Here is a 21,883-nt window from a genome sequence, read left to right on the forward strand (position 1 = left end):
ATCTACATGTTTCTACAGGTTTGATTTCGGATTCTTTTGCTTTTTAGGGTTTCAACTTTCTTTTCAAAAAATTTTTGAATCAAAACCCTAATTCGAACTACTTTCTTCATTATTCACGGATTTGAAACTCAATCGATGAAATAAACGGTGAATTTTGGACGATTCATGTTTCTAGGGTTTCGTCCGAACTTCTTCGGATCTTTTTCAAAATCTTTCTTCAATTCACCGTTTATTCTTGATCTCAAACCTTCGATGATGATTTCGAAGCAAAAACGAGAAGGTTTTCCCTGAATATACCTGGATTTGTTTGGAGATTCGAACGTAAGATCCTTGAGCAAGCTTCGGCTTCTTCTGGTGAACTTCGAGACCGAAAATAAATCGGTGCTTTGGCTTTCTTCTTCTTCGAACTGTGATCTTGCTTCAATTTCCCCTTTCTTCTCTTCTTCGAACTGTGATCGTACAATTTCCTTGACATTGTGCTGGAATTGCAGTCTTCAATTCGATGATGATGATTCCTTCGAATCTCTGAGAATTGCGAAACAAAATCACCTCAATCTTGAACTGTTTTCATTGTGCAATTGTTGAATTTGAGCTTTCTGTGATGAATTTTGTGGATTTTTGGTTGTGAATTGATGAATTTGAGAAACTTTGTGGCGATGATTGATTTGGATTGCGGTGGTTTTAGTTTGTTACGGTGGTGATTGAATTCTGTTACGGTGGTGATTGGAGAGAGAAATTCTGTTAGAGGTTTCTGATGGTGATGTGTCACTGAGTAATTGGGAAAGTTTTTTGTAATTGGTGATGTGGCCTCATTTTATAGGCCAAGTGTAATGTTCTGGACCAATAGCCTTGTGACACCTGGACATGGACTTGGAATAACTCGGCCTTGCTGGGTTTTTTTGCTTTGAGGACCTTTTGTGCAATTTCGAAACTCTTGAGGACTGCCCTGCAATTTAAGAAAAAGGACCAGACTGCAAATTGGACAAAGGACTTAATTGTGATTTTGAAAATGTTTAAAAGGACCAAAAAAAAGAAAAGACCAAAATTACTAATAAAAAGACTTCAAGGACTGTAATGCAATTAAAAATTTAAAGGACTTAAGAAAAATAAAGGTAAGAAGGACCAATATGCAATTTTAGGAACTAGAGGACTAAAGTGCAAAAAATAAAATAAAATTGGATTTAAAATTGGTAAACCTGACTAAACGTAAAGTGAGACAATTAAAACTGACAAAACGGACTAAAACGAACCAATGGCCTAAATGAGGTACTTTAAAGTACCTCTCTGCCGAAATTTCGTGTGAAATGACCAAAATGCCCCTGGGGCTAAAACGACTGCAAATGACTTAGATACGAATTTTAAAATGGATTTTTAACAAGGAACTGAAGCAAAGACTCATTCAAGCAAAATTAACAGACTCATAGACAACTTTTAGGATTTAAACAGTAACTTGACACTTGAAATGACCAAAATGCCCCTAGGGGCAAAACTGACTCAAAATGACTTCAAAATGCAAATTTTGGAATGGATTCTGACATAGAATTGAAATGAAGACTTATTCAAACTATTTGAAAGGACTCAACCAAATTTTTAAAAGACTGAAAGAAATTTGACATGGGAAATGACTAAAATACCCTTACATGTGAATTTTGCAAATAACTTTGAAATAAAATGCAGAGAAAGATGGAATTGATCAGAGACAGTTCAAATGACTTATAATGCAAGGAAAGAAAAATTGACTAGTATTTTTAGGTCCAAAATTAGGGTATAACACTAAGCCTGGCCAACTTAAAAAATTATAGGCCTGAGCCTGACCTATTACCCGTCATAGGCTCATTTTCGAGGTCTGACCTGGCCTATTTAAAGGCCCAATGAAGTCTGAAAGCCTATTTTACACTAAAGTCTAACAACACATGTAAGCCTACTACTAAATAGGCCAAAATTTACGAAGGCCTAAAACACATGAATATATCTGCAACTAAATAATGAAATCTTATGAAGGTCTAATCACATCAATATATGTGTTACTCCCTCCGTCCCAATTTATTTGACCTCTTGGCTCATTTCACACAGATTAAGAAAAATGTATAAATAAAGGGGAAAGTGAAATATATTGTATTGGGAATGATAAAAGTAATATTATTTAGTGTTATATTGTATTGGAAGTGATGAAAGTTGTATTGAAAATTGAAATGGGTCAGTTATTTTGGGACACTTTTTTTTAGAAAATGAGTCAGTTATTCCGGGACGGAGGGAGTACTAAATAACCAATCATATGAAAGCTTGAGTTTATGAGAAAAAAACTTCAACGATATCAATAATGGAAGATATATTATACATAAAAAGCTTAATAGGCCGGCCCGACAAGCTTAATAGGCTTTTTTGTAAGCCTTAGCCTGTCCTATTTAATTAAATAGGCTTAATAAAAAGTTTGAGACTGACCTTGTTAATAAACGAGCTGGGCCGAACTAGACTTTAAATAGGTTAGGCCATAGACCCCTGTCGAACGGCCTGGCCTGTTCCCACCCCTATTTCTCTATTATAAATGTCATCCGAGAGAGTTTGGACCATCCTCATTTTCACTAATAATAAGACTACAGGATAGAGTAGTTCAATTGTACAATTAGTACTACCTCCGTCCCAATTTAATTGACACAATTTTGTTTTTCACACATATTAAGAAAAATGTATAAATAAAGGGGAAAGTGGAATATATTGTATTGGGAATGATAAAAGTAGTATTATTTAGTGTTATATTGTATTGGGAATGATGAAAGTTGTATTGAAAATTGAAATGGATCAGTTATTTTGGGACACTTTTTTTTAGAAAATGGGTCAGTTATTCCGGGACGAAGGGAGTAATAAACATTGCTTTTAAAAATGTGTCAGCCAGAGATTCAAGACTATTGACCAATGTACCTGACATAAGCTTTCTGGTATCATCATCACTCTTACATTAAAATTATTCGTGTCACTCACTCTGACCGGAACATTATCCTGTTAAGATGAGGATTGAGGAAAATATAACAGTGGCACAACATAACTAAATAGATATATACACGTTACATAAAAATAACTGTAGTTTTGAAGCTGCCTAAGTTTGGGGAAGCACTTCCGTGCCATAGTGCCATGGTGCCATTGTGCCATTGCCCCAATCAGATTTTGACACGTGGCAATGCTAATTAAAATAATAAAAAAACAGAAAAGCAAGTTTAAATGAAATAAAGAAAAAACGTGATGGACACAAACATATTGCTAAAATATGCGGTACACCAATGGACAAAAATCAAAACAAAGCCCCTCTAAAGCCATCCTAATTCAACCAAAGTCCAAAGGTAGTGATGATGCTAACGTATACAACAAAGTAACAGAGGATCCCAGCCACAAGCACAGCCGCATAAAGGCACAACAAAGCACCAAAAACCTCTAAAACCCAGCCTACTATATCCCAGCCTCAAAACCAGCCCCCAAGTTATGGATACTGTGCACAAAAAACACAAACAGCAGACCAAAACCAATCGCCCAAAAAACACAAACACAAACCTGTAATATATCAGTATATCATTGTTCTACAATTGATTCAAAACAGCACCAATACCATTGTTTTCAATCAAGAGTAACCATTGTTATGAAGAAATCATGAGAATTTCTTCAAAAAAATGAAGAAATCATGAGAAAGCATAATAAAGCATAATACTAACCAAAAAATAAATTTTAAAAAATGATTTCATTGATGGATAAAACTTAATTTCATATACACATTGAGATCCAAATTACATAGCAGATTACATGACAGAGACTTAATCTAATATACATGTAATCAAAATCTGACTTAATTGAATACACATAACAAGATCTAAGCATTCTTTAGAGACTTTCCTTCCCAATAGCAGCTGTCCAGTCTTCTTGTTCAAAATCCTTCAAACAAATCCTACCTTCCTACAACCCTTGACACACCAAAAATCATCTTGATAAACCAAAAATCTTATTCACCAAAACAACATGGATTCAATCGAATACGAGATTGAGAAGGAGGGATGTGAATAGTCGGCGGCCTGTGATAAATTGATGTTCGACGGTGCGGCGGAGGGCGGTGGTTAAAGGTTATGGCGGCGGACGGCGAAGAAAACCGATGGTGGTTTCTGGATCGCGTTTTCTGGAAGGGAGAAAGAACATGTGATGCTGCGTTTTCTGGATCGTGTTTTGTTTTCTTTTATTTAAACTTGCTTTTTCTGTTTTTTTATTATTTTAATTAGCATTGCCACGTGTCAAAATCTGATTGGAGCAATGGCACAGTGGCACCATGGCACTATGTCACTGAAGTGCTTCCCCTAAGTTTGAGGCAGCATTCAATCAAACTGTAGTGTAGGTACAGATTTGCATAATTCACAAAGTGGTAACATGGTAGTCAAATTTAAATTTCGATGATAGTTTATAAAGAAAGACATCTCTCATCTTATAAGTTGATTTTGTAAAAACGAGTTAAAATCAATATAAAAACATAACATCGTACCATATTCATGCACCAAACATAGTAAGACCAGATAAAAACAATTTTATTTACTACCTGTTACTATATCAGATAAATTGAAATAAAATAAATGATGATGTATTAGTGGGGGAAAATGCTGCATTGAATTTTAAAAGCACAAATAATTTAAGACACGTAAATATTGGTTTAGCGAACTTATAGGTTTAACCTTTCAAATATTGAATACATAGCTTTCAAAACAATATTGATATATTAGGTTCGCTAACATATTAGTACTTTTTAAGGATCATTAATGATAAGATTTCATGAAAAATTTGTGTGTTTAATATACTACAAATTGAAGTATTAAACAATAATTTTTTAATTTAAAATCCTTTATGATTACTACTTCGGTCTCATTTGTAAGAAAAAAAATAAACTTTTTAGATTTATTCAATAAATGATGTATATAGATATTATAAACTATATTCATTATTTATGAATGAATTTGAAAAAGTTAACTTTCTGTTATAAATGAGACCGGAGGGAGTACCCCAGAGCACTCATTAACAAGATCGTTTTTCTATAAATTAGCATTTTTCTCGTTGGTAAGTGTTTTTTCTTCGGCCGGCCACTCACAAACTTCATAAAGTAGTTCATTCACTATAGAAATTGCTCTTTATACATATATAATTTACTCTCAAACATCCTGAATTGACCATTTTACTCCTAACGACAATTAACTACGGTTCATTGATGAATGCTACCATTTGCTTCCTACGGCCGTTAACCATCGTTTGATTGATGAGTTTTTCACAATTTAGCATATAGTTTACCACTTTCAATTGTTGAGACGTATACAATTAATATTACAATTTACAACAGCCAATTGTTGTTTTTTGAAGAATATAGAACTAGCAACTAGCAAATTGAAAAATCTTCTCTCTGTTATGACCTTAAATTTTCTATTGAAAAATTAAAGATGTTTGGTTTTGCTGACATTTATATCCATTTTGTTATTACAACAAGTGGAATTTAAAATGCCTTCATATAGAAAGAGGAGGGTTCAAACAGAAAGACAGAAATAGCATAAATTACACGTGAGTGGCAGTTAAATGTGGTAGGTGAACGAATTGTATAGTTAACAATCCTTCACTAGGGGGTAAAAATGTTCAGTATAGGGTGTCTGAAAGCAAACCATGAATAACTAATGTCAATTTCAGATTTTTCGTTCATTATTTCCTCATGAGTCCATAGGCCCACACTAAGTATGAGACAAAAGAAAAGCCGACGTAGCCTTAACACTCTTGATATTTGTTCTAGCGCCCCGCTTGCAGTGTTGCTGCACCCCTCAAAAATACACTGACTGCTTTTATTTGTATTCTTAGTTAGAAACACATATACTAGTGATATCTCTTACAAATAAGGGAAATGTTAACATATATCTTAAGAAATCAAAGATAAAAATAATATATTAAAAATTGTGTCAATTTATTTTTCAAACTTTTGACAATTACTTTTTTACAATAACTACTTTTTTTTCAACAATTTATGTAAAAATTGTGGAAACCTTAAATTATAGTATACCCTAAAAATAAAAATATGTGATTACCAAAAAAAATTTGGTGAGTATAATGCGGGTAAACTTTGATTTGGTGTGGGTCATCTCTTCTTTTGTCATTTGTTTGCCTTTTTATGTCGATGCCTAAAAATAATTTTATTTATCACATCCACACGTGTGCTGCTTTGACTAGCAACATGTTATCCCCCATAGTCAAAGGACAAATGTTGACTTGGCTGCTTTCGTAACTCATAAGCTAGAAGAAATATTTCCCACGTATTCTTGTTGTCCACATATTCCACATGTCAATTCATAAAAATAAAATGCATCATTCAATTTTAATACGTTGAAAGTTATTAGTCAATCCGAATTAGGGAGGATTTGGGTAGGTTTGCAGAGTATATGTATTTATACCTGTATAAAAAGAGAATTACTTTTCACACTCTATGGCCTTCTCGCGCGCCCTATTTTTTTGACCAAAATACCCTTTATTCGGACTATATATTCCGGAAAATATTCGGATCATATAATCCGAAACAATTTCCCAAGTTCAAAGTTGGACCCGGTTCAAAGTTGTATGCGCAAAGTTGGACCCGGTTCAAAGTTGTATGCGCAAAATTTTCCAAGTTTTTAGAATATGTTGAAAAAACAATTTTGGATCCGGTTAAGGAGAAGTTTGTGAGGTTTTGGGTTGACAAAAACCTTCATATGGGGAATACTACAACAAACAGAGCTGAATCTGCACACGCTCGGTTGAAAAAGTATCTGAGTAGTAGTATGGGTGATTTGAGCACAAACTGGAAATCCGTTCATGACATGCTAGAGTTGCAACATACCGCAATACATGCTTTGTTTCAGACGAGCATTATCATGCTTGAACATCGGTTCAAAGACAAGGTGTTGTGGTCTAGGTTGATCCGGAACATTTCAAGGGAAGCTTTGCATCATCTCGTAATGGAGTACAATAAAGCACTTGAAATTGGTACGGATAAATCAAGATGTGGTTGTTTGAGTTTGATCACTTACGGATTACCGTGTGCGTGTATGATAGCTTTGAAGATCAAGAACGGCACCGCCATCCGTTTAGAAGAAATTCACACCCACTGGAAGAGGTTGAGGTTCGAGTACGAGGTTGACCCGAAGCTTCAAAAAGAAGACATCTCTCTATTGCCAGAATGGGATATTCTCCAGGTATTTTTTTCAAAATTGTCTCTGTTTAAGTTATGCCCAGGATTTCTGTTTCTGTATTCTGTACTGGTGCAATCCGGATTATATAATCCGGACATAATTGATGGAATCCGGACAATATAATCCGGAGAGGTAGCATTTACGCCCTATGCAAGTGCATTTAAGGCTCATGCATAGGGTGTATCGGGAAGTTCCGGATTTTATAATCCGGATTACCTTATATAATTCAGAATATATAATCCGGACAGTATCAGTAGTAGTAACAGAATGCAATTTTCTGACTGTTTTCCATCAACAACAATAATGACAGTTTTTTACACATTGTAGGCCCGGTTCAAGGACGCCGATTACAACATGAAGGTGCATTTGAAAGAAAAATTCCGACAATTTGTTTTACCGGAAACCACCTCTATGCGTCCACCGCCAAATAAGGTCACCACCAAAGGAGCTCCAAAGAAAGATAAGCAAAGCATTCGATCAACAAGGCGGTCCCCTTCACTATGGGAGATTGTTGACTCCCAGGAGCAAGAAACACAGGGTTCACAGACACGGTCAATAGGGACGAGTAGAAAGAGTGCACAGAAAAGCAACATGTCTCCTACTCCTCCTAAGCCAATTCCAAAAAATCAAAAGAAGCCAACACCCGTTGAAGTCCACATACCACACAAAGACCAAATCCCAATTTGGATGCATGGCTTTATTGAAAAGGTTACGGATGTACCCGGTGATGGCCATTGTGGGTTCCGAGCAGTTGCGGTCCTACGTAACTTGACTGTTGATGATCACGTATTAGTCCGGTACAACCTTTACAAAGAGTTTATCGGTGTAGAAAATGGCCGCTATCGGAGGATGATTAATGATGATAGGCGGTATAACGAGGTCTTGGACGCTCTATCCTACTCTGATATTGGCAATGCACCACCGGATAAATGGATGACAATGCCGGAAATGGGGTTCCTCATCGCACAGAAATTCAGCCAAACGGTTGTTGTGTTGTCCATTGGGAAATCAGAAACCTTTTTCCCTCTATGTGGTCCACCGCCGCCTCCAACTATTGATCAGTTGATATGTCTGACATATGTGAATGACAACCATTTTATGGCCTTGAAATTGAAGGATGGTTGTCTGATTCCTCCCACTTCCGCTCTATGGAGACAATACCATCGAGAGGATGCAGACACCTGGCCTGATAGATATGTCAGCCGAATGGCAGATTATAATGAGCTAAGTCGGGCGGCGGGTGTAGCGGTCATAGAAGATGATGAAGAATTGTACATTGTTGAAAATCTTGATCCCGATGAGAGGGTTGGTGCTGGTCCTGCTCCTGGTGTGAAGGCTGAAGTGGATGATAGTCCCATTGATCTTTCGGCGCCATAGATTAGATATATATCATTAGTTTAGTTGAAATGTATATCATTAGGTGAAATGTGTAATGATATAAATTCAACTTTTTTTGGTATAATGATATATATAATCATTTTTTGATATAATATTTAAGTTAATTGTCTTTTATACAAACATATATAATGATTTATTGGAAAAAAATGATAAAAACCACAATGACATGCAAATCTGTTTCAGTTCTGTGAACTGGTGCATTCCGGATTATATAATCCGGAATGTCTCGAGGGTAAAATTGGAAAAAAATAGGGCGCACGAGGAATGACATAGGGTGGGAAAAGTAATACTCGTATAAAAAATATTGAATCCTACTTGAATTTGCATGATTGATATTGAATATAAAATGTCCTTAAAAAAAAATTATTGAATATAAAATGGATATCGTCATGTATTGTTGTAAAGGTTAATTCCTCAAGTGGAATTAAACATCGTAAGCTAAAGCTTTGACTCAAAAAAATAAAACGGTATTTTTCTTAAATTGAATTACATCACTTTCCTTGAATATTACGTTAAAAACGATTAATGAAAACCATCGAGAAGCAAGATAAGATTAGATTGGACGCAGTCATAGAACTTGATATTTTTTTTTTGTCATCCCTAAATATGATGACATGACAATATTATTTATTTATTTGACTGAATAAAAAAAGACATTGTTAATTAGGTGAAAACATGAAGTTTCGGAGAAACACGCACTTGTGCATTTCCTATGAATTGCATCAACGACAAATGAATCTATAAATACGGTAAAACGCACGTACAAAACAAAACATACATATTAATTAGTCAATCAATATGAAGTTGTCAGAGTTAGAAGCAGCAGGAACAAAGTGCAAAGAGCACTCAAATGACAAACAACTACCTGGTGTTTGTTGTTATTGCTTAAGAGACAAACTCTCAAAGCTCAATAACAGACAAATTCATCATGTACCTCAATCTCCTCAAACCTTCTCTTCAACCTCAGCAATTTATATGTCTCATGGTCATAGCCGCCGTCACCGCCGCCAAACTTCTAGTGTGACAGATTCTTTTTCTTCAAATATGGTTAATTTCAATTATGGTTTAAAGAAGAGCAATTCGATTGCCTTTGATTCAAGAAGCCAAATCAGAGATAGGGAAATCAATGGAGATAACCAGGGAAATCATAAGAAAAGAAGCTTTTGGTCAAAGCTACTCAAATTGACAAGAAAGGACTCCAAAGAAGCTTTCACACGTTCAAGGACAGTGAGGGGGAGAATGGGTTGACTTTTTATTACAAGTTTAACTTAGAACACTTTTCTTTAATCACGTAGCTACACATAATTAAATTGTAATGATTTCACATTAATTATTATGCTTATGTTTATAAAATTTACTACTTTTAGATGCTTAAACAATGTCTTAAGGGCACTTGCTAGCATTTTCCTTATAATAATTATCATCATTGTATAGTTTTCAACCGTTGCCTGAGGCGTTGCATCATTGTTTCAGGACTTTCAATAGTTTAATAACTTTCTGAAAAAAAAATTGCTCAGGTAGTAAACTCACGAGCATAACATGAGATCCACAATAAGAATGCAATTTGGGGTTCTTTTCAAGAAGTATGTTAAACGCACAATAGACAAAAATTACAAAACAAAGCAGATCAGAGAGCAGCATTGCTGTCTTGTAAAATTTGAATTTTGAAGTGCTCCATTGTTTTAGGATTTTTACATTACTTACTTTACTCTATAATAAAGTGAATTACTCATCGTAGAGATACAAAATCTGAATATACTGTGTTTATGTGATTCGCTTGGAACGTGTATTAACTCCTGTATAGCAGACTATCTTTCCTTCTTTACATTGCTCTGAGCATTAAACTACCAAAGAAAAGAAAAAAGTTAAAAAAGGAAAAGAGAAGAAAGCATGCCAGATTTCTCCACCACTGTACACGATAGTATGGAATAGCATCAACAATTCTTGAACACTTGCAACTTCTTGCCCGAACTATGGCATCATCGAGAAGAACCATCGTCGTAAAAGGCTTGGTCCATTGAAGGCTGTTTCAGTCTTTGAAATATATCATCAAGGGATTCAGATGAGGAAACACGAGAGATCCTATCTTGCTGTGTTTGCCGTGTGGGTAAAAACCCTTTGGCACCACCGATGTCGGCCTTGAAACTCGTAAAGCCTTTCTTTAATGTTTGCCATGTTGAACCCAAACCATAATTTCCAGAAGTATTACCATAATGAGTATTGCCTTTATCAAGCAAGGAAACCTTAGCAGAGTCTAAGTTTCTCTCTTCTGCCTTCAATTCAGATGCTTGTCCACTCTGCTGTCTGACAGCAGCGTACTTCCTGCTGATCGCTTCCCTGCTTGAACCATATCTTCTTGTCTCTTCCTTCAAAGTTTTGGACAGACGTCCATTAATTTCTGCATTAATTAAAGTGGAAGTTCCCTTCATTTCAACAACATTCTCCTCCTGAACAATACAAGTCATAACATGAGTGGAACTGTTTGAAAGAGCGGAGTAACAGACATTATATTTTGTAGCCGTCAAAGTCACCATGATGTTAAGCTACACATATTGCAAGAAAGATGAAAATAATGAGAAATAATTGCTTCTACTTTTTTGGGGGTGGCATGTCGACATACCATAATATTGTTGTTTGATTCAACGTCAATACTATTAAAATTCCTTGCAAGTGGAACAACTTGCTCGCCTACTTTACGTCCTTGTTCAAGCCAATAGCGTTCTGCAAATTATATGAATTCAATCATCAGCAATGCTACCACAAATTCAATATCCCACAATACATTAAGGTTTCCTAGTTTAGAGACACGATTTGTCATTTAACTTGAACTAGAGCTTTAACAACTAAGAAGTTTTGGTATGCATACCTTTCTGCAAGATAATCAACCCTGATGGATTGAAGCCATCCATATCTTCAGCTTCAGTTTTGAAAATATATCTCCTCCAACTCCCCAGAAAATCCAATACTCTGTCAAAGAAGTTGCTTGCAACCAAAAGGGTGTATATAACCATTATTAGTGGAAAGATTTTGTTAAATTTATCTCCAAAGAAAGGGACAGCATTATCAATGTTCCCCATTCGCTGCAAACAATTACAAAATGCACCAAGTTAGAAGAAAACATATTTGAAATATGGGCCAATAACTTTTCAAAAGAAAAATATGGGCCAATAAACTTCATGGAGATATATCTTGTTTTACTATTTTTTTTGAACAGGCTATCTTGTTTTACTATTACTAGTAGTAATTTTTATTCTTATTGGTATTAATTTGTAATTGGCCCAGTATGTTAGAATGGCCTATATAAACACATTAGTGGTTGTATATTATTTATCACTGAAATATAATATTCAGTTCTCACACACACACACACGTGTGTGTGTGTGTGTGTGTGTGTGTGTGTGTGTGTGTGTGTGTGTGAGATAGAGAGAGAGCCACATGTACGTGCTTATGAATGACTATGTTCTCACTAATTGAAATATGTTTTCAAAATTTAATTCCTTTGGATTTTGATTATTAGATTTAAGCATTAAATTAATATTATGTGCAAAAGAGTTAGCAGGGGAATTAAGCAGAAAGCAATGCATGAAACTGTGATAAAATAATTACCTGTTCAAATATAGTTGTTTTATGAGACCCTAGGCGAATGAGATTGAGAAAGTTGTATGAAACAGGGGGAGCATAGCGAGCAATCATGCTGGGGACAAGATAGAAAATAAATTATATTTACTGGATAGCTCCAGCAATTTAAGAAACAAATAATTAGCAGGGACAATAGTGAATATTACTTACGAGCATATCATAAGCAGGTTAACTGGGCTGGTCTGTCTGGGTGTCAATGAGTAAAACATCAGCCTTCCAATTTTGAACAAGGAGAAGTATGTGCAAATGCACATGTACATGAGTGGAACAAAAGCAAATGCCTAAGCAAGAAATTGAAGATATGTGATTCAGAAAACGGCTTGTCTTCATTAATATAATACGGTAAACATTTCATTAAGGCAAAGAGACGTTGTGTGGTATTCAATGAGTAATTTAATTTGTAAGCACTGAAAGTGCAAAAATATTTTAAGCTGACGCCCAGTCAAACTTTACCATTTAGATATGTCAATATTATTTTTCAAAATACCTACAGATATCTAAATGGTGAAATGTGATTGAATGTATGAGTAAAATTATTGTTAGTGCATACAAATTAAATTCTGAGTAATTTGCATGCATCGATTTCATGCATAGCCTAACTCCAAAAGTGAATTTAAGTTCAACACCTTGTCTTAAACAAGTCACGGTGTCGGGAAGACAAGAAACCAGGTGGTGAATTACAGCCTTACACCAAAAGGAGGCAAGTTTATTTTAGCTAAGAAAAGATAAACAGAGAACCATTCATATTTAAAACAAAAAATAATATAAAGCACAGGTGCAGTTGACCAATAATATGCACCCCAAAAGAGGCCAAGTTTCTCGATTACGTGGAAGTTTGTACGGGACATGTCAGTTCAATTTTAAATTATTGTAAGATTTTCCATATTGTAGAACGAAAAAATATTCATCAAAAACTTTTTTTCCAGAATGTGAGATACTGAATGTGTGTGTGTGTGTATATATATATATATATATATATATATATATATATATATATATATATTGGTCTACCTGCACAAGCATCTCCTGTGTTCCAACAGATTTTATAAGAATTGAGAAAAGAGATAGATCAACACTAGGTAGAAGTGTTGCTTCTGCAAGAAGAATTGCAACAGACATGATGCCAAGTACAACAGCCAACCCTTTTTCAACTTGTTTTCTCAAAATACATCGCCAGAAAAACTCTGCAAAGAACCATCATTTATTCAGAAACCTAAATAAAAAAAAATCCACTATGTACGGACACAAGCACACATGTAACGTTTGCATTATTTCACCATGAGATGTATGTTGAGAGAGGTCCCTCCAGAATTGATAAGACACCATGATGGATGAATCTTGATAATTCAAATGCATGTGAATTGCATTTGAATTGATTAATGAGAACTTTCAAAGGCCTTGGAATCAATCATCGATTATTAATCTTAGAAATGGAGATTGCACTTTAAAGGTGTCTTGGAAATATGACCGTGAAATTTAGGCCTAACTTACAAAACCGGCATGTAAGGTGAGGAGTGTCTCTCTTTATAAACCCTTATCAAGAGTCTTATCTATCCAATGTGGGACTTCGGTTTTTCCCAATATACCCCTTCACGCCCAACATTATTGGGCTTGGTGTGTTTATAAAATGGTGGGTGGCTTGATTGGTAGGCTCTGATACCGTGTTTAAATTTGGGCCTAACTCATCCTTACAAAACCGGCTTGTAAGGTGAGGAGTGCCTCTCTTGATAAACTTTTTTCAAGAGTCCTATCTATCCAATGTGGGACTTGGGTTTTTCCAAAGAAAATTGCTTTTTGACAATGAATACTTCCTATTGACACAAGTAAATGACGCTTTTACCCCCAGCGGTTGTTAACAACCGTTGGTATAAGCGCCGGTAGTTAACTGCCGCTGGAAGCCAACGGTTGTTAACTACCGCTGGAAAATCTCTTTACTTTACAAACCCACTTGTTTCTGCCACTTTTTTAATTAATTAATGTTCTCTCTCATCCCTCCCAACAACCCCCTCTTCTTCTTCTTCTTCTTCTTCTTCTTCTTCTTCTTCTTCTTCTTCTTCTTCTATTTGACGTATTTTTTTGCCAACAACCACTTGTTTCTGCCCACTTGCTTTACTTTAGAGTGGTATTCATAATTATGAATAAACAAAAAAATCCAGATTTTCTTCATTCATCTTCTTCTTCTTCATACCAAAAAAATAATTCAGATTTAATCTTCTTCTTCTTCATACCAAAAAAATAATCCAAATTTAACAGAAACCCATAGAAAAAACTCAGTTCAACAACAAGTCCAACAATCAAGACTTATTCATCGTGCATTTCTAAATGAAAAATCTAGTTCACATACATTTAAAAAATTGGATCGAAACCCAACAATCAAACAATAAAAGAGAAAAGATTTCCCCCAATTTTCATAACCTAATTTCCCCAAAATTGAACAAAATGATATAGACCCTGTGGCTTCTGTTTGTATTTGGCTTATGAATACTTATGAATTAATTCTGGTATTTTCCTGTAAATGTCAATAAGTTTCTTATCAGTCCTAATGGTTGCTACTGTGTTCTGATATAAATTGAGAATTCAGCGGTAGTTAACTACCGCTGGGTCCCAGCGGCAGTTAACTGCCGGCGGATATGCCAGCGGTAGTTAACTGCCGCGGGGGTAATTTGGTCATTTACTTGTGTCAATAGGAAGTATTCTATGTCAGAAAAGCAATTTTCTTTTCCAAATACAAACAATTAATACCCACCATATCATTCGTGTATGAAGCCACATATCTCAAATACATAAAGTGCGATTTGTAAGGGATAGGTGCAAGCAGGCAAGTTGATCTCCGATAATGCAATTATCTGAGAGTTTCACTCTAGATTTCCATCTTACTTGGTAAGATATATCATAAACCATTCTAGCTAGGTGAGATTGAGAGAAACATTTCTTTGTCAAGAGAACCATTGTAAATTGTACTTCATAAGGAAGACATTTTGTTTGGGTCATAAGCTCTAGTGAGTTTTCCATTTCATATTGAGAGGGTTTTCCACATTAAAAATTTTGGATTTATTTCTTTTTCTTTTACTCTTCATATGCACATACAATTATGTACTGTAAGAATAGTAGTAAAAATTGTGTAACCATATTTATGTCAGAATCAGCTATAGTTATGACGGTTATAAATTGCAATAGCTGTCAATTTGCTCCGCAACTAGTCCTTTTAGTACTATATGGGCTCATAGTAAGTATACAATAATAACATCTTTGCCCACTATATGAATCAAATGATGTCGTGATCTCTAATCATTAATCCCTCCTAATGACAAACAATCTAAATCTAAAGCATTGATAATTATTTTCCCTGCAGTTTTTTATGATCTCTCTATCTCTAAGATGCATTCATGGTACAATTAAGATGAACTTTGTGTAAGCAAGACCGGCAGTTTAACTCAAATACTTTATGTTGCAAGCTACAACACAATAAAAAATAAAAAATATGCAAAATAGAATTAGACTGAAGGTTTTTTTTTACTCAGGAAGCAACAGATCGAGTAGGATGGATATATCATATATGTTCCATTGTAGGTTATTGATATCTTCATATACCAACAGAATAACATGCTTGTGGGAAACTTACAGAAGCATCTTTACTAAGATTAAATCTTGTGATACAATTCCAATTGCAAGAAAAAAAATCACGTGGAGTTAGAAATAAGTAGATTAACGAAGATTCTTAAAATTACCTGAAATGTTAAGTAAAGATCCTAACTTGCCAGTCCGAGCAGGTCTGATGCTTGACATATATTTCCTGAAATAATAACATAAAAATTTCATGAAGTTAGCTGGAAAAACCTTTAAATACTATTGAAGCAAAATGAAACGAGGCAAAAAACCAACAAAAAAATTAGAAGCAAACCATCCAGTTGTGTGGCGGCGTTCATAATTCTTTGTCGCATCTTCCAATTCAATGGCTTCTAGTACATAAGTCATGTACTCACTGCAAATGGAAAAATATAAGGAAAATACCATGTAAGGGTGTGAAAAATGTAAGAGCTACAACCAAATAACCACGCTTCCGTATATAGCCAGTTAATAGTCTGCTATGGAAGGGTGGGACATTGCAAATGAGCAAAAGAATTAATAATGCATTGAAGCTTTTATGAATTATATACAATGAAAAAATCTTTAATATGACCTGATCTATTCGATGCTCATCTTATATGTGACAAAATACGTGTAGGCCATGTAAGAAATTTGTTTTTTTATAGGCTTAATAGCAGTTTTGGCCCCCTATGTTTCAAGAAGTTGCGATTTTGGCCCCCTAACTAAAATAATTCGATTTTGGCCCCCTATGTTTTGCCCCCTTTGCACTTTTGGTCCCCTAGGCCAATTTTGACCAAGTCAATGCTGACGTGGTGCCACGTGTGTATTTTTTTATTTTTTAATTAAAAAATAAAAAAGAAAAATATTTTTTTTTAAAAAAAAATAAATTAAAAAAATAAAAAAAATTACACATGTGGTGCCACGTCAGCATTGACTTGGTCAAAATTGGCCTAGGGGGCCAAAAGTGCAAAGGGGGCAAAACATAGGGGGCCGGCCAAAATCGAATTATTTTAGTTAGGGGGCCAAAATTGCAACTTCTTGAAACATAGGGGGCCAAAACTGCTATTAAGCCTTTTTTATATTACTCTATGAATAAACATTAGGCATTTTTTTTTTGAATCGGCAAATTTTATTCTCAACAGGTTTGTTTAAGGTACACACAAAACCCACGGAAAGAAACCAAAGACAGAATACAAAACACGGCACCGTATATATGCGGATCACCTTATAAACACCAAAAACCCTAAAGAAACCACAAAGAGCCGCCCCAAAAAACTGGAAGCAGCCGTCCCACACAAAAAATAAATGAATATGGCTCTACGAGGTGCTTGTACTCCTAGGAAGATTATAACAGCTGAATTACCATTTAACTTAAGATAGTTAACTATTTTCTTACCTTTTATATCTGTAGTACTCCTCAGTAGCTCCTCGGAGATGACGTCTTAAAGTTGCCATTGACTTCTCATCAGTATCATAATCCATATCACTTCCCCCTAATCGGCCACCTTGTGGTGTGAACGACGGATCTTCCCTAAACTGGAAAATAAAATATTATCCTAAGAAAGAACCATGTTCTGTAATCAGAATCTTTAAGCAAAGAACGCAAGATTTATACCATTTGAGTTAGCATGTCATCAATTACATCCATGTAAGGTCTCAGAGGATCACGCCTAGATATCTGATTCGAAGTGGCTTGAGCAACCTACAGAAATAAATCATCACAGAACTTCAAGTTTTTCCCTTTTATCGCGAGGGGGTAAGTTTTAGAAAGAAAAGAAAGCAGGGTTAGTCTAAATTTCAACTAAACTGTACTGATCCATTCCTATCTTGCATCATCCCCCTACCCACATTGCTAATAGTAATGTATTAAGCATGTACGAGTATTTAGCGTGTCTTAAAATTTGGACTTAGGATCTAACTCAATCCCACAAAACTAGCAAATAAACTAAGGAATGTCATAGCTTCTAAGCACTATATAGGTCATATCTCTAGTTGATATGTAACTATCAGCACACACCCAATGCACTTAGGGCTGGAAATTTGAAGTTTGGACTAAACTGCGTGGGAAAATAGGGATCTCAAATAGTGTGCATGTCCTTTGCACGACCACGTACACCCCTAAAAATATTGTATAAAAACAGATGTCCTGCATCCTTATTCGGTTGGTTTTCTTGATTTTTTGCACATTGGAAACACCAGTTCTCTATTTTTTTTTTTTTTTTCCTCTTTACTCTACTTGCAATTTCTTTCTCTTTTCCAAACAAAAATGAAACATACAGCAGCAGCAGCAGCATCTTGACCTTGGTCATGAACCAAGTTAAGTCAGTGCTGCTGTATCAGCCAATCGGTTGCTCAAGAGACTGGCATAGTCATTGTAGATAATCTAGCAACAAGACAGACTGGTGGGATCTTAAATTAGACATAAAGTGGGCTAGGCTAAACAATGTTTTGGTTAATTTGGTTTGACTTGTTCTAAAAATTATCAAACTTGGCATGTTACTTGTTATAGTCTTTTTTAGGTTTGACCTAGCCTGTTAGCCTATTTAAATCCCCGTTTCATATTAAGGCTTTTAAATAGACCACTTGGCCTATCACTAATTACACTAACAGGCTAAAAAGCCAACGAGAATAAACTTTATGTAAAATAATAACAAACTACATGTTACGAAAACTAAAATCACTACTACTCAAAGGCATGGGACATTAAGAGTGGAACTAGGCAAGATTGAGTTGACTTCCGATGAACTGGGTATAAGTTTGCTTGCATGAGATTGAAAAAAATTTCACGTTTCCCATGTAGATAGGGAAAACATAAAATATAAATTTTATGGACAACATGGATGAACCACTTACAACAATAGCATTTGAGAGTTCTTGATGAGCATCATCAAGTTCAACAGCCATTTTAGCAATTTTGTGGGAAAGAACTTTTTGGCGGGTGGTCCAGTCAGCATTTCTCCAAACATTTTTGGGAATTTCACTTAAACCGAAGCCAAGAAGAAATGCGCCAGTAACTAGTCCGAAAGTATTTGAGCAAGCCATGGCTAATCCCAAAATACTTCCACTCCTGCTTATAAAAGAATCAGCTAACTGAAGTTATATTAAAAAAACAAAGGAGAGACGCGGGGGGAGGGGGGGCTTCACTTGAAACCAAAAAACACAAACACACATATATATACACCTAGAAATGCAAAAAGGTTTATGGCATGTATAATGTCAAAAAGAAATACTAAACTAATTTGGCAGAAGGTAAGCATTTATCCTTCCATGACTGCAAATCTGTAATAAAACAGCAAACTGCTGATTTGTGAGTTATATGCATATGCATTATATAGCTTTCCAAAATGTGCCCACAGCTTTTTAATGTGCTGACATCTGAATCATTATATATCTTATTATAAACACAGTCTTTGAAAGACTCTCAGAAACAATGCAATGACACCATCTTGGTAAATGCAAATGTCCAAAAAAAAAAAAAAAAAACTATGGATGAAATTATGGCTTGCAAATGCACTGCTTTCGCAGATAAAGTAGTACATTGCTAGTGCCCCATAAAACCCTGTTCACTCAAATCCTCCTTATTCACAAAAAAAAAAAAATAGAAAGATAATTTTTTTGGGCACAAATTTCTAGAAGACATCGTTCATGTCAAAGTCCAAACATCGTTAAAAAGGAGTATCTATCCTTATGATGTATAAATATTCTAGAAAAAATTAGATTAGTTGCTATGTGTGGGGGGGCATTGAGGAAACAATGAAACTCTTCGAGTGAAAGTAAGAATGCTGATTCAAAGAAAACTAATTAGAAAGCTCTAAGCAAAAATACCTAAAGGGACAATTTCTTGCATCAAAAATCTGAAATATAGTTCATAACAACAAAGGTTAAGAAGACGAGAACCAACCAGTGCCTGTGCATCATAATGAGGAGAATAAGACCAAAAAAGCCAATGGATCCCACAATTAGATAGAAGACCAAGTTAACATGTATACTAGTCTTCAATCTTTCCGATACAGTGAAGTCACCAGCATCTTCAAAACCCTGAATAAGGGGCACGACAGCCCTGCTTAGGATAACATAATTTAATAAATGAGCAAATTTTCATTTTTGATCTGCAAATTCCATTTATATACTTCCTTCCAATATTTAGTTAGTATGTACTATTTTACAGAAGAATATGAGAAGGCAAGTAACATTAAAACCAATTAGCAAATAGCATAATAGCTCATGCACAAAATCGTCTAAGATGTACAACAATGCATAATAAATGATGTTTTTTCATTTACAGCATGACTTAAGCCTCAAAATCAGATTGTGCATTATAAAGTATCGAGAAGTTGAATGTTAAAGATATCGAACTACAGAGTCAACCTGAGATGTATGACCGAAAGAATAAAGGAAAACAAGGCAAAGAGGTTAGAGCAGTTAAGAAAATGGGCAGGGGGATACTGTATAAGGGTAGCTGTACAATGAGTTAGGAGGTTAAAGTTGTTCGGAGCAATGGCTTAGCTTAAATACTAGGAGAGGGGTAGATGAGGATTCATTCAGAATTGTTAGTGGTGGGAAACTGAGCAGCAACTAAATTCAGTAAATTGTGAAAAGGGGGAACCCTATGTTGAAGGGATTGGCAGAAAACATCTCGTTTTTCTGTTTGTTATTCATCCTACTACACACATAAATGTTCTATCTTTTTCTCTTTTATTTATCTCTAATCTCTCTTTCCCTTGGGTCTGTAATACAACCAAAAGAAAATAATGTGAATTTCATAAGATGCGTGTTGATAAAAGTTATGGATATTCACATCAAAATCAAATAGTTATTTTAGCTTAATCCATGTGTACATCATATCCTATACATGAAGACCTAAAAAAAGCATTGGGCATTATCCAATATGCGGGGATAACTAACTACTGGCCTTTCTAAATCACAATTATACAACTTATTTGAAGTGTTGCAGGCATGAACATAGAAAATTTTAAATGAAGCGTACCAAGTAAGCAAAAATGTACTCCAGTATGACCAGCTCCAAAAGAAAGAAATTCCTCCATTGTCCAGTTGGGAAGATATGGTCTGTATGAGTTAAAGAAAAATAACTTAAAACATACATAATCGATTATTTTTTAAGTTATTAATCGAAACACGGTGCATATATTGTGTATGATTGCAAGCTACACTAGAATGGAGAATTGAATTGAAAAAGATAGAGAACGTACCACCCATATATCAGCGGGGACGAGGATGATGATGGAGAGGGAAACGAACCAGGTGTATCCAACGGTAAAGAGAACGTAGAGTGGTACGGAAGGTCCAGCGAAGTATCTGAGCGTTAACAGCACCATCCCCATTGTGAGGGGAAGAGATATCATGTAAAACACCCACATCTTCTCTCTTCTCTCTTCTCTCGATTGATCGAATTCGATCAATCGATTATAGTGGCAGGCAGTGACTTTCAGGTGAAGTATGCTGTCTCAGTCACACAAGTTCGTTCCAACTGCACCGTCACGGCATCACCCAAGTTGGGCTTAACGTACGCTTTCTACGGCCCACTGTTCTTCTCTGTATTCTTTTTTCATAGCTTCTTTTCCCACCCCCACTTTACTAAACACTCATGGATTGGATATCCTATTTATTTTGTGAAAATATTTTTTATTTTTTATTTTTTTTAAATTAAAATGCTTGTATTAAAATTAAATATCCTATTAAAATATTTTAATTTCTAAAAAGAATGAAATATTGAGTGTTTAGAAATGAAAATATATGTGAATCGGTAAAATGAAATGTAAATATAAAATGATTGTTTGAAAAAGAAATTCAAGATTGATTTCAATCAGAATAGATTTTACAAAAAGGATATCCAAGAGTTGTCATCAACATCGTCTCTTTAAAGTTTGACAAGTACTTTTATATCATAGATTCAATATGAAGGCAATTATAATTCACAATTGTTGAATTGTAAATAACTTTACCACTAACAATGATTTGCATTAATGGTCAATGATAAGGCTTTTTTATGGAGTTAGAAACATGTTGAAGACTATTTT

General features: G+C 35.0%; 3 protein-coding genes across 4 annotated transcripts; 2 read left to right on the plus strand and 1 right to left on the minus strand.

Moving 5' to 3' along the window:
• The first annotated feature begins 6,705 nt into the window (after window positions 1-6,705).
• On the plus strand, window positions 6,706-8,597 carry LOC146933612 (uncharacterized). Its single transcript, XM_085707845.1, has 2 exons — window positions 6,706-7,223; window positions 7,548-8,597. Exons 1-2 carry the CDS (start codon window positions 6,741-6,743, stop codon window positions 8,595-8,597), a joined length of 1,533 nt encoding a protein of 510 aa, XP_085563971.1. The 5' UTR covers window positions 6,706-6,740.
• A 790-nt stretch (window positions 8,598-9,387) lies between these two features.
• On the plus strand, window positions 9,388-9,994 carry LOC146933613 (uncharacterized). The gene has a single exon (XM_085705424.1). It carries the CDS (start codon window positions 9,417-9,419, stop codon window positions 9,864-9,866), a length of 450 nt encoding a protein of 149 aa, XP_085561550.1. The 5' UTR covers window positions 9,388-9,416; the 3' UTR covers window positions 9,867-9,994.
• Window positions 9,995-10,228: 234 nt separating this feature from the next.
• LOC146933614 (uncharacterized) lies at window positions 10,229-21,274 on the minus strand. 2 transcript variants are annotated; one of them, XM_085705423.1, is made up of 14 exons: window positions 21,056-21,274; window positions 20,833-20,912; window positions 19,747-19,883; window positions 18,699-18,912; window positions 17,461-17,547; window positions 17,242-17,381; window positions 16,159-16,239; window positions 15,986-16,050; window positions 13,269-13,441; window positions 12,408-12,538; window positions 12,225-12,312; window positions 11,485-11,698; window positions 11,239-11,339; window positions 10,229-11,065 (listed from the first exon to the last, which is right to left on the minus strand). In XM_085705423.1, the coding sequence occupies exons 1-14, from the start codon at window positions 21,060-21,062 to the stop codon at window positions 10,598-10,600; spliced, it is 1,986 nt and encodes a 661-aa protein (XP_085561549.1). In that variant the 5' UTR covers window positions 21,063-21,274; the 3' UTR covers window positions 10,229-10,597. The 2 variants fall into 2 exon arrangements, with proteins under 2 accessions (XP_085561549.1, XP_085561547.1); XM_085705421.1 differs by having other exon boundaries at window positions 19,747-19,905.
• Between the last annotated feature and the right edge of the window lie 609 nt (window positions 21,275-21,883).

This window comes from Medicago sativa, chromosome 4, assembly GCF_051527215.1.
Source record: "Medicago sativa cultivar Bolivia chromosome 4, Bolivia_mono, whole genome shotgun sequence".
Lineage (NCBI taxonomy): Eukaryota > Viridiplantae > Streptophyta > Magnoliopsida > Fabales > Fabaceae > Medicago > Medicago sativa.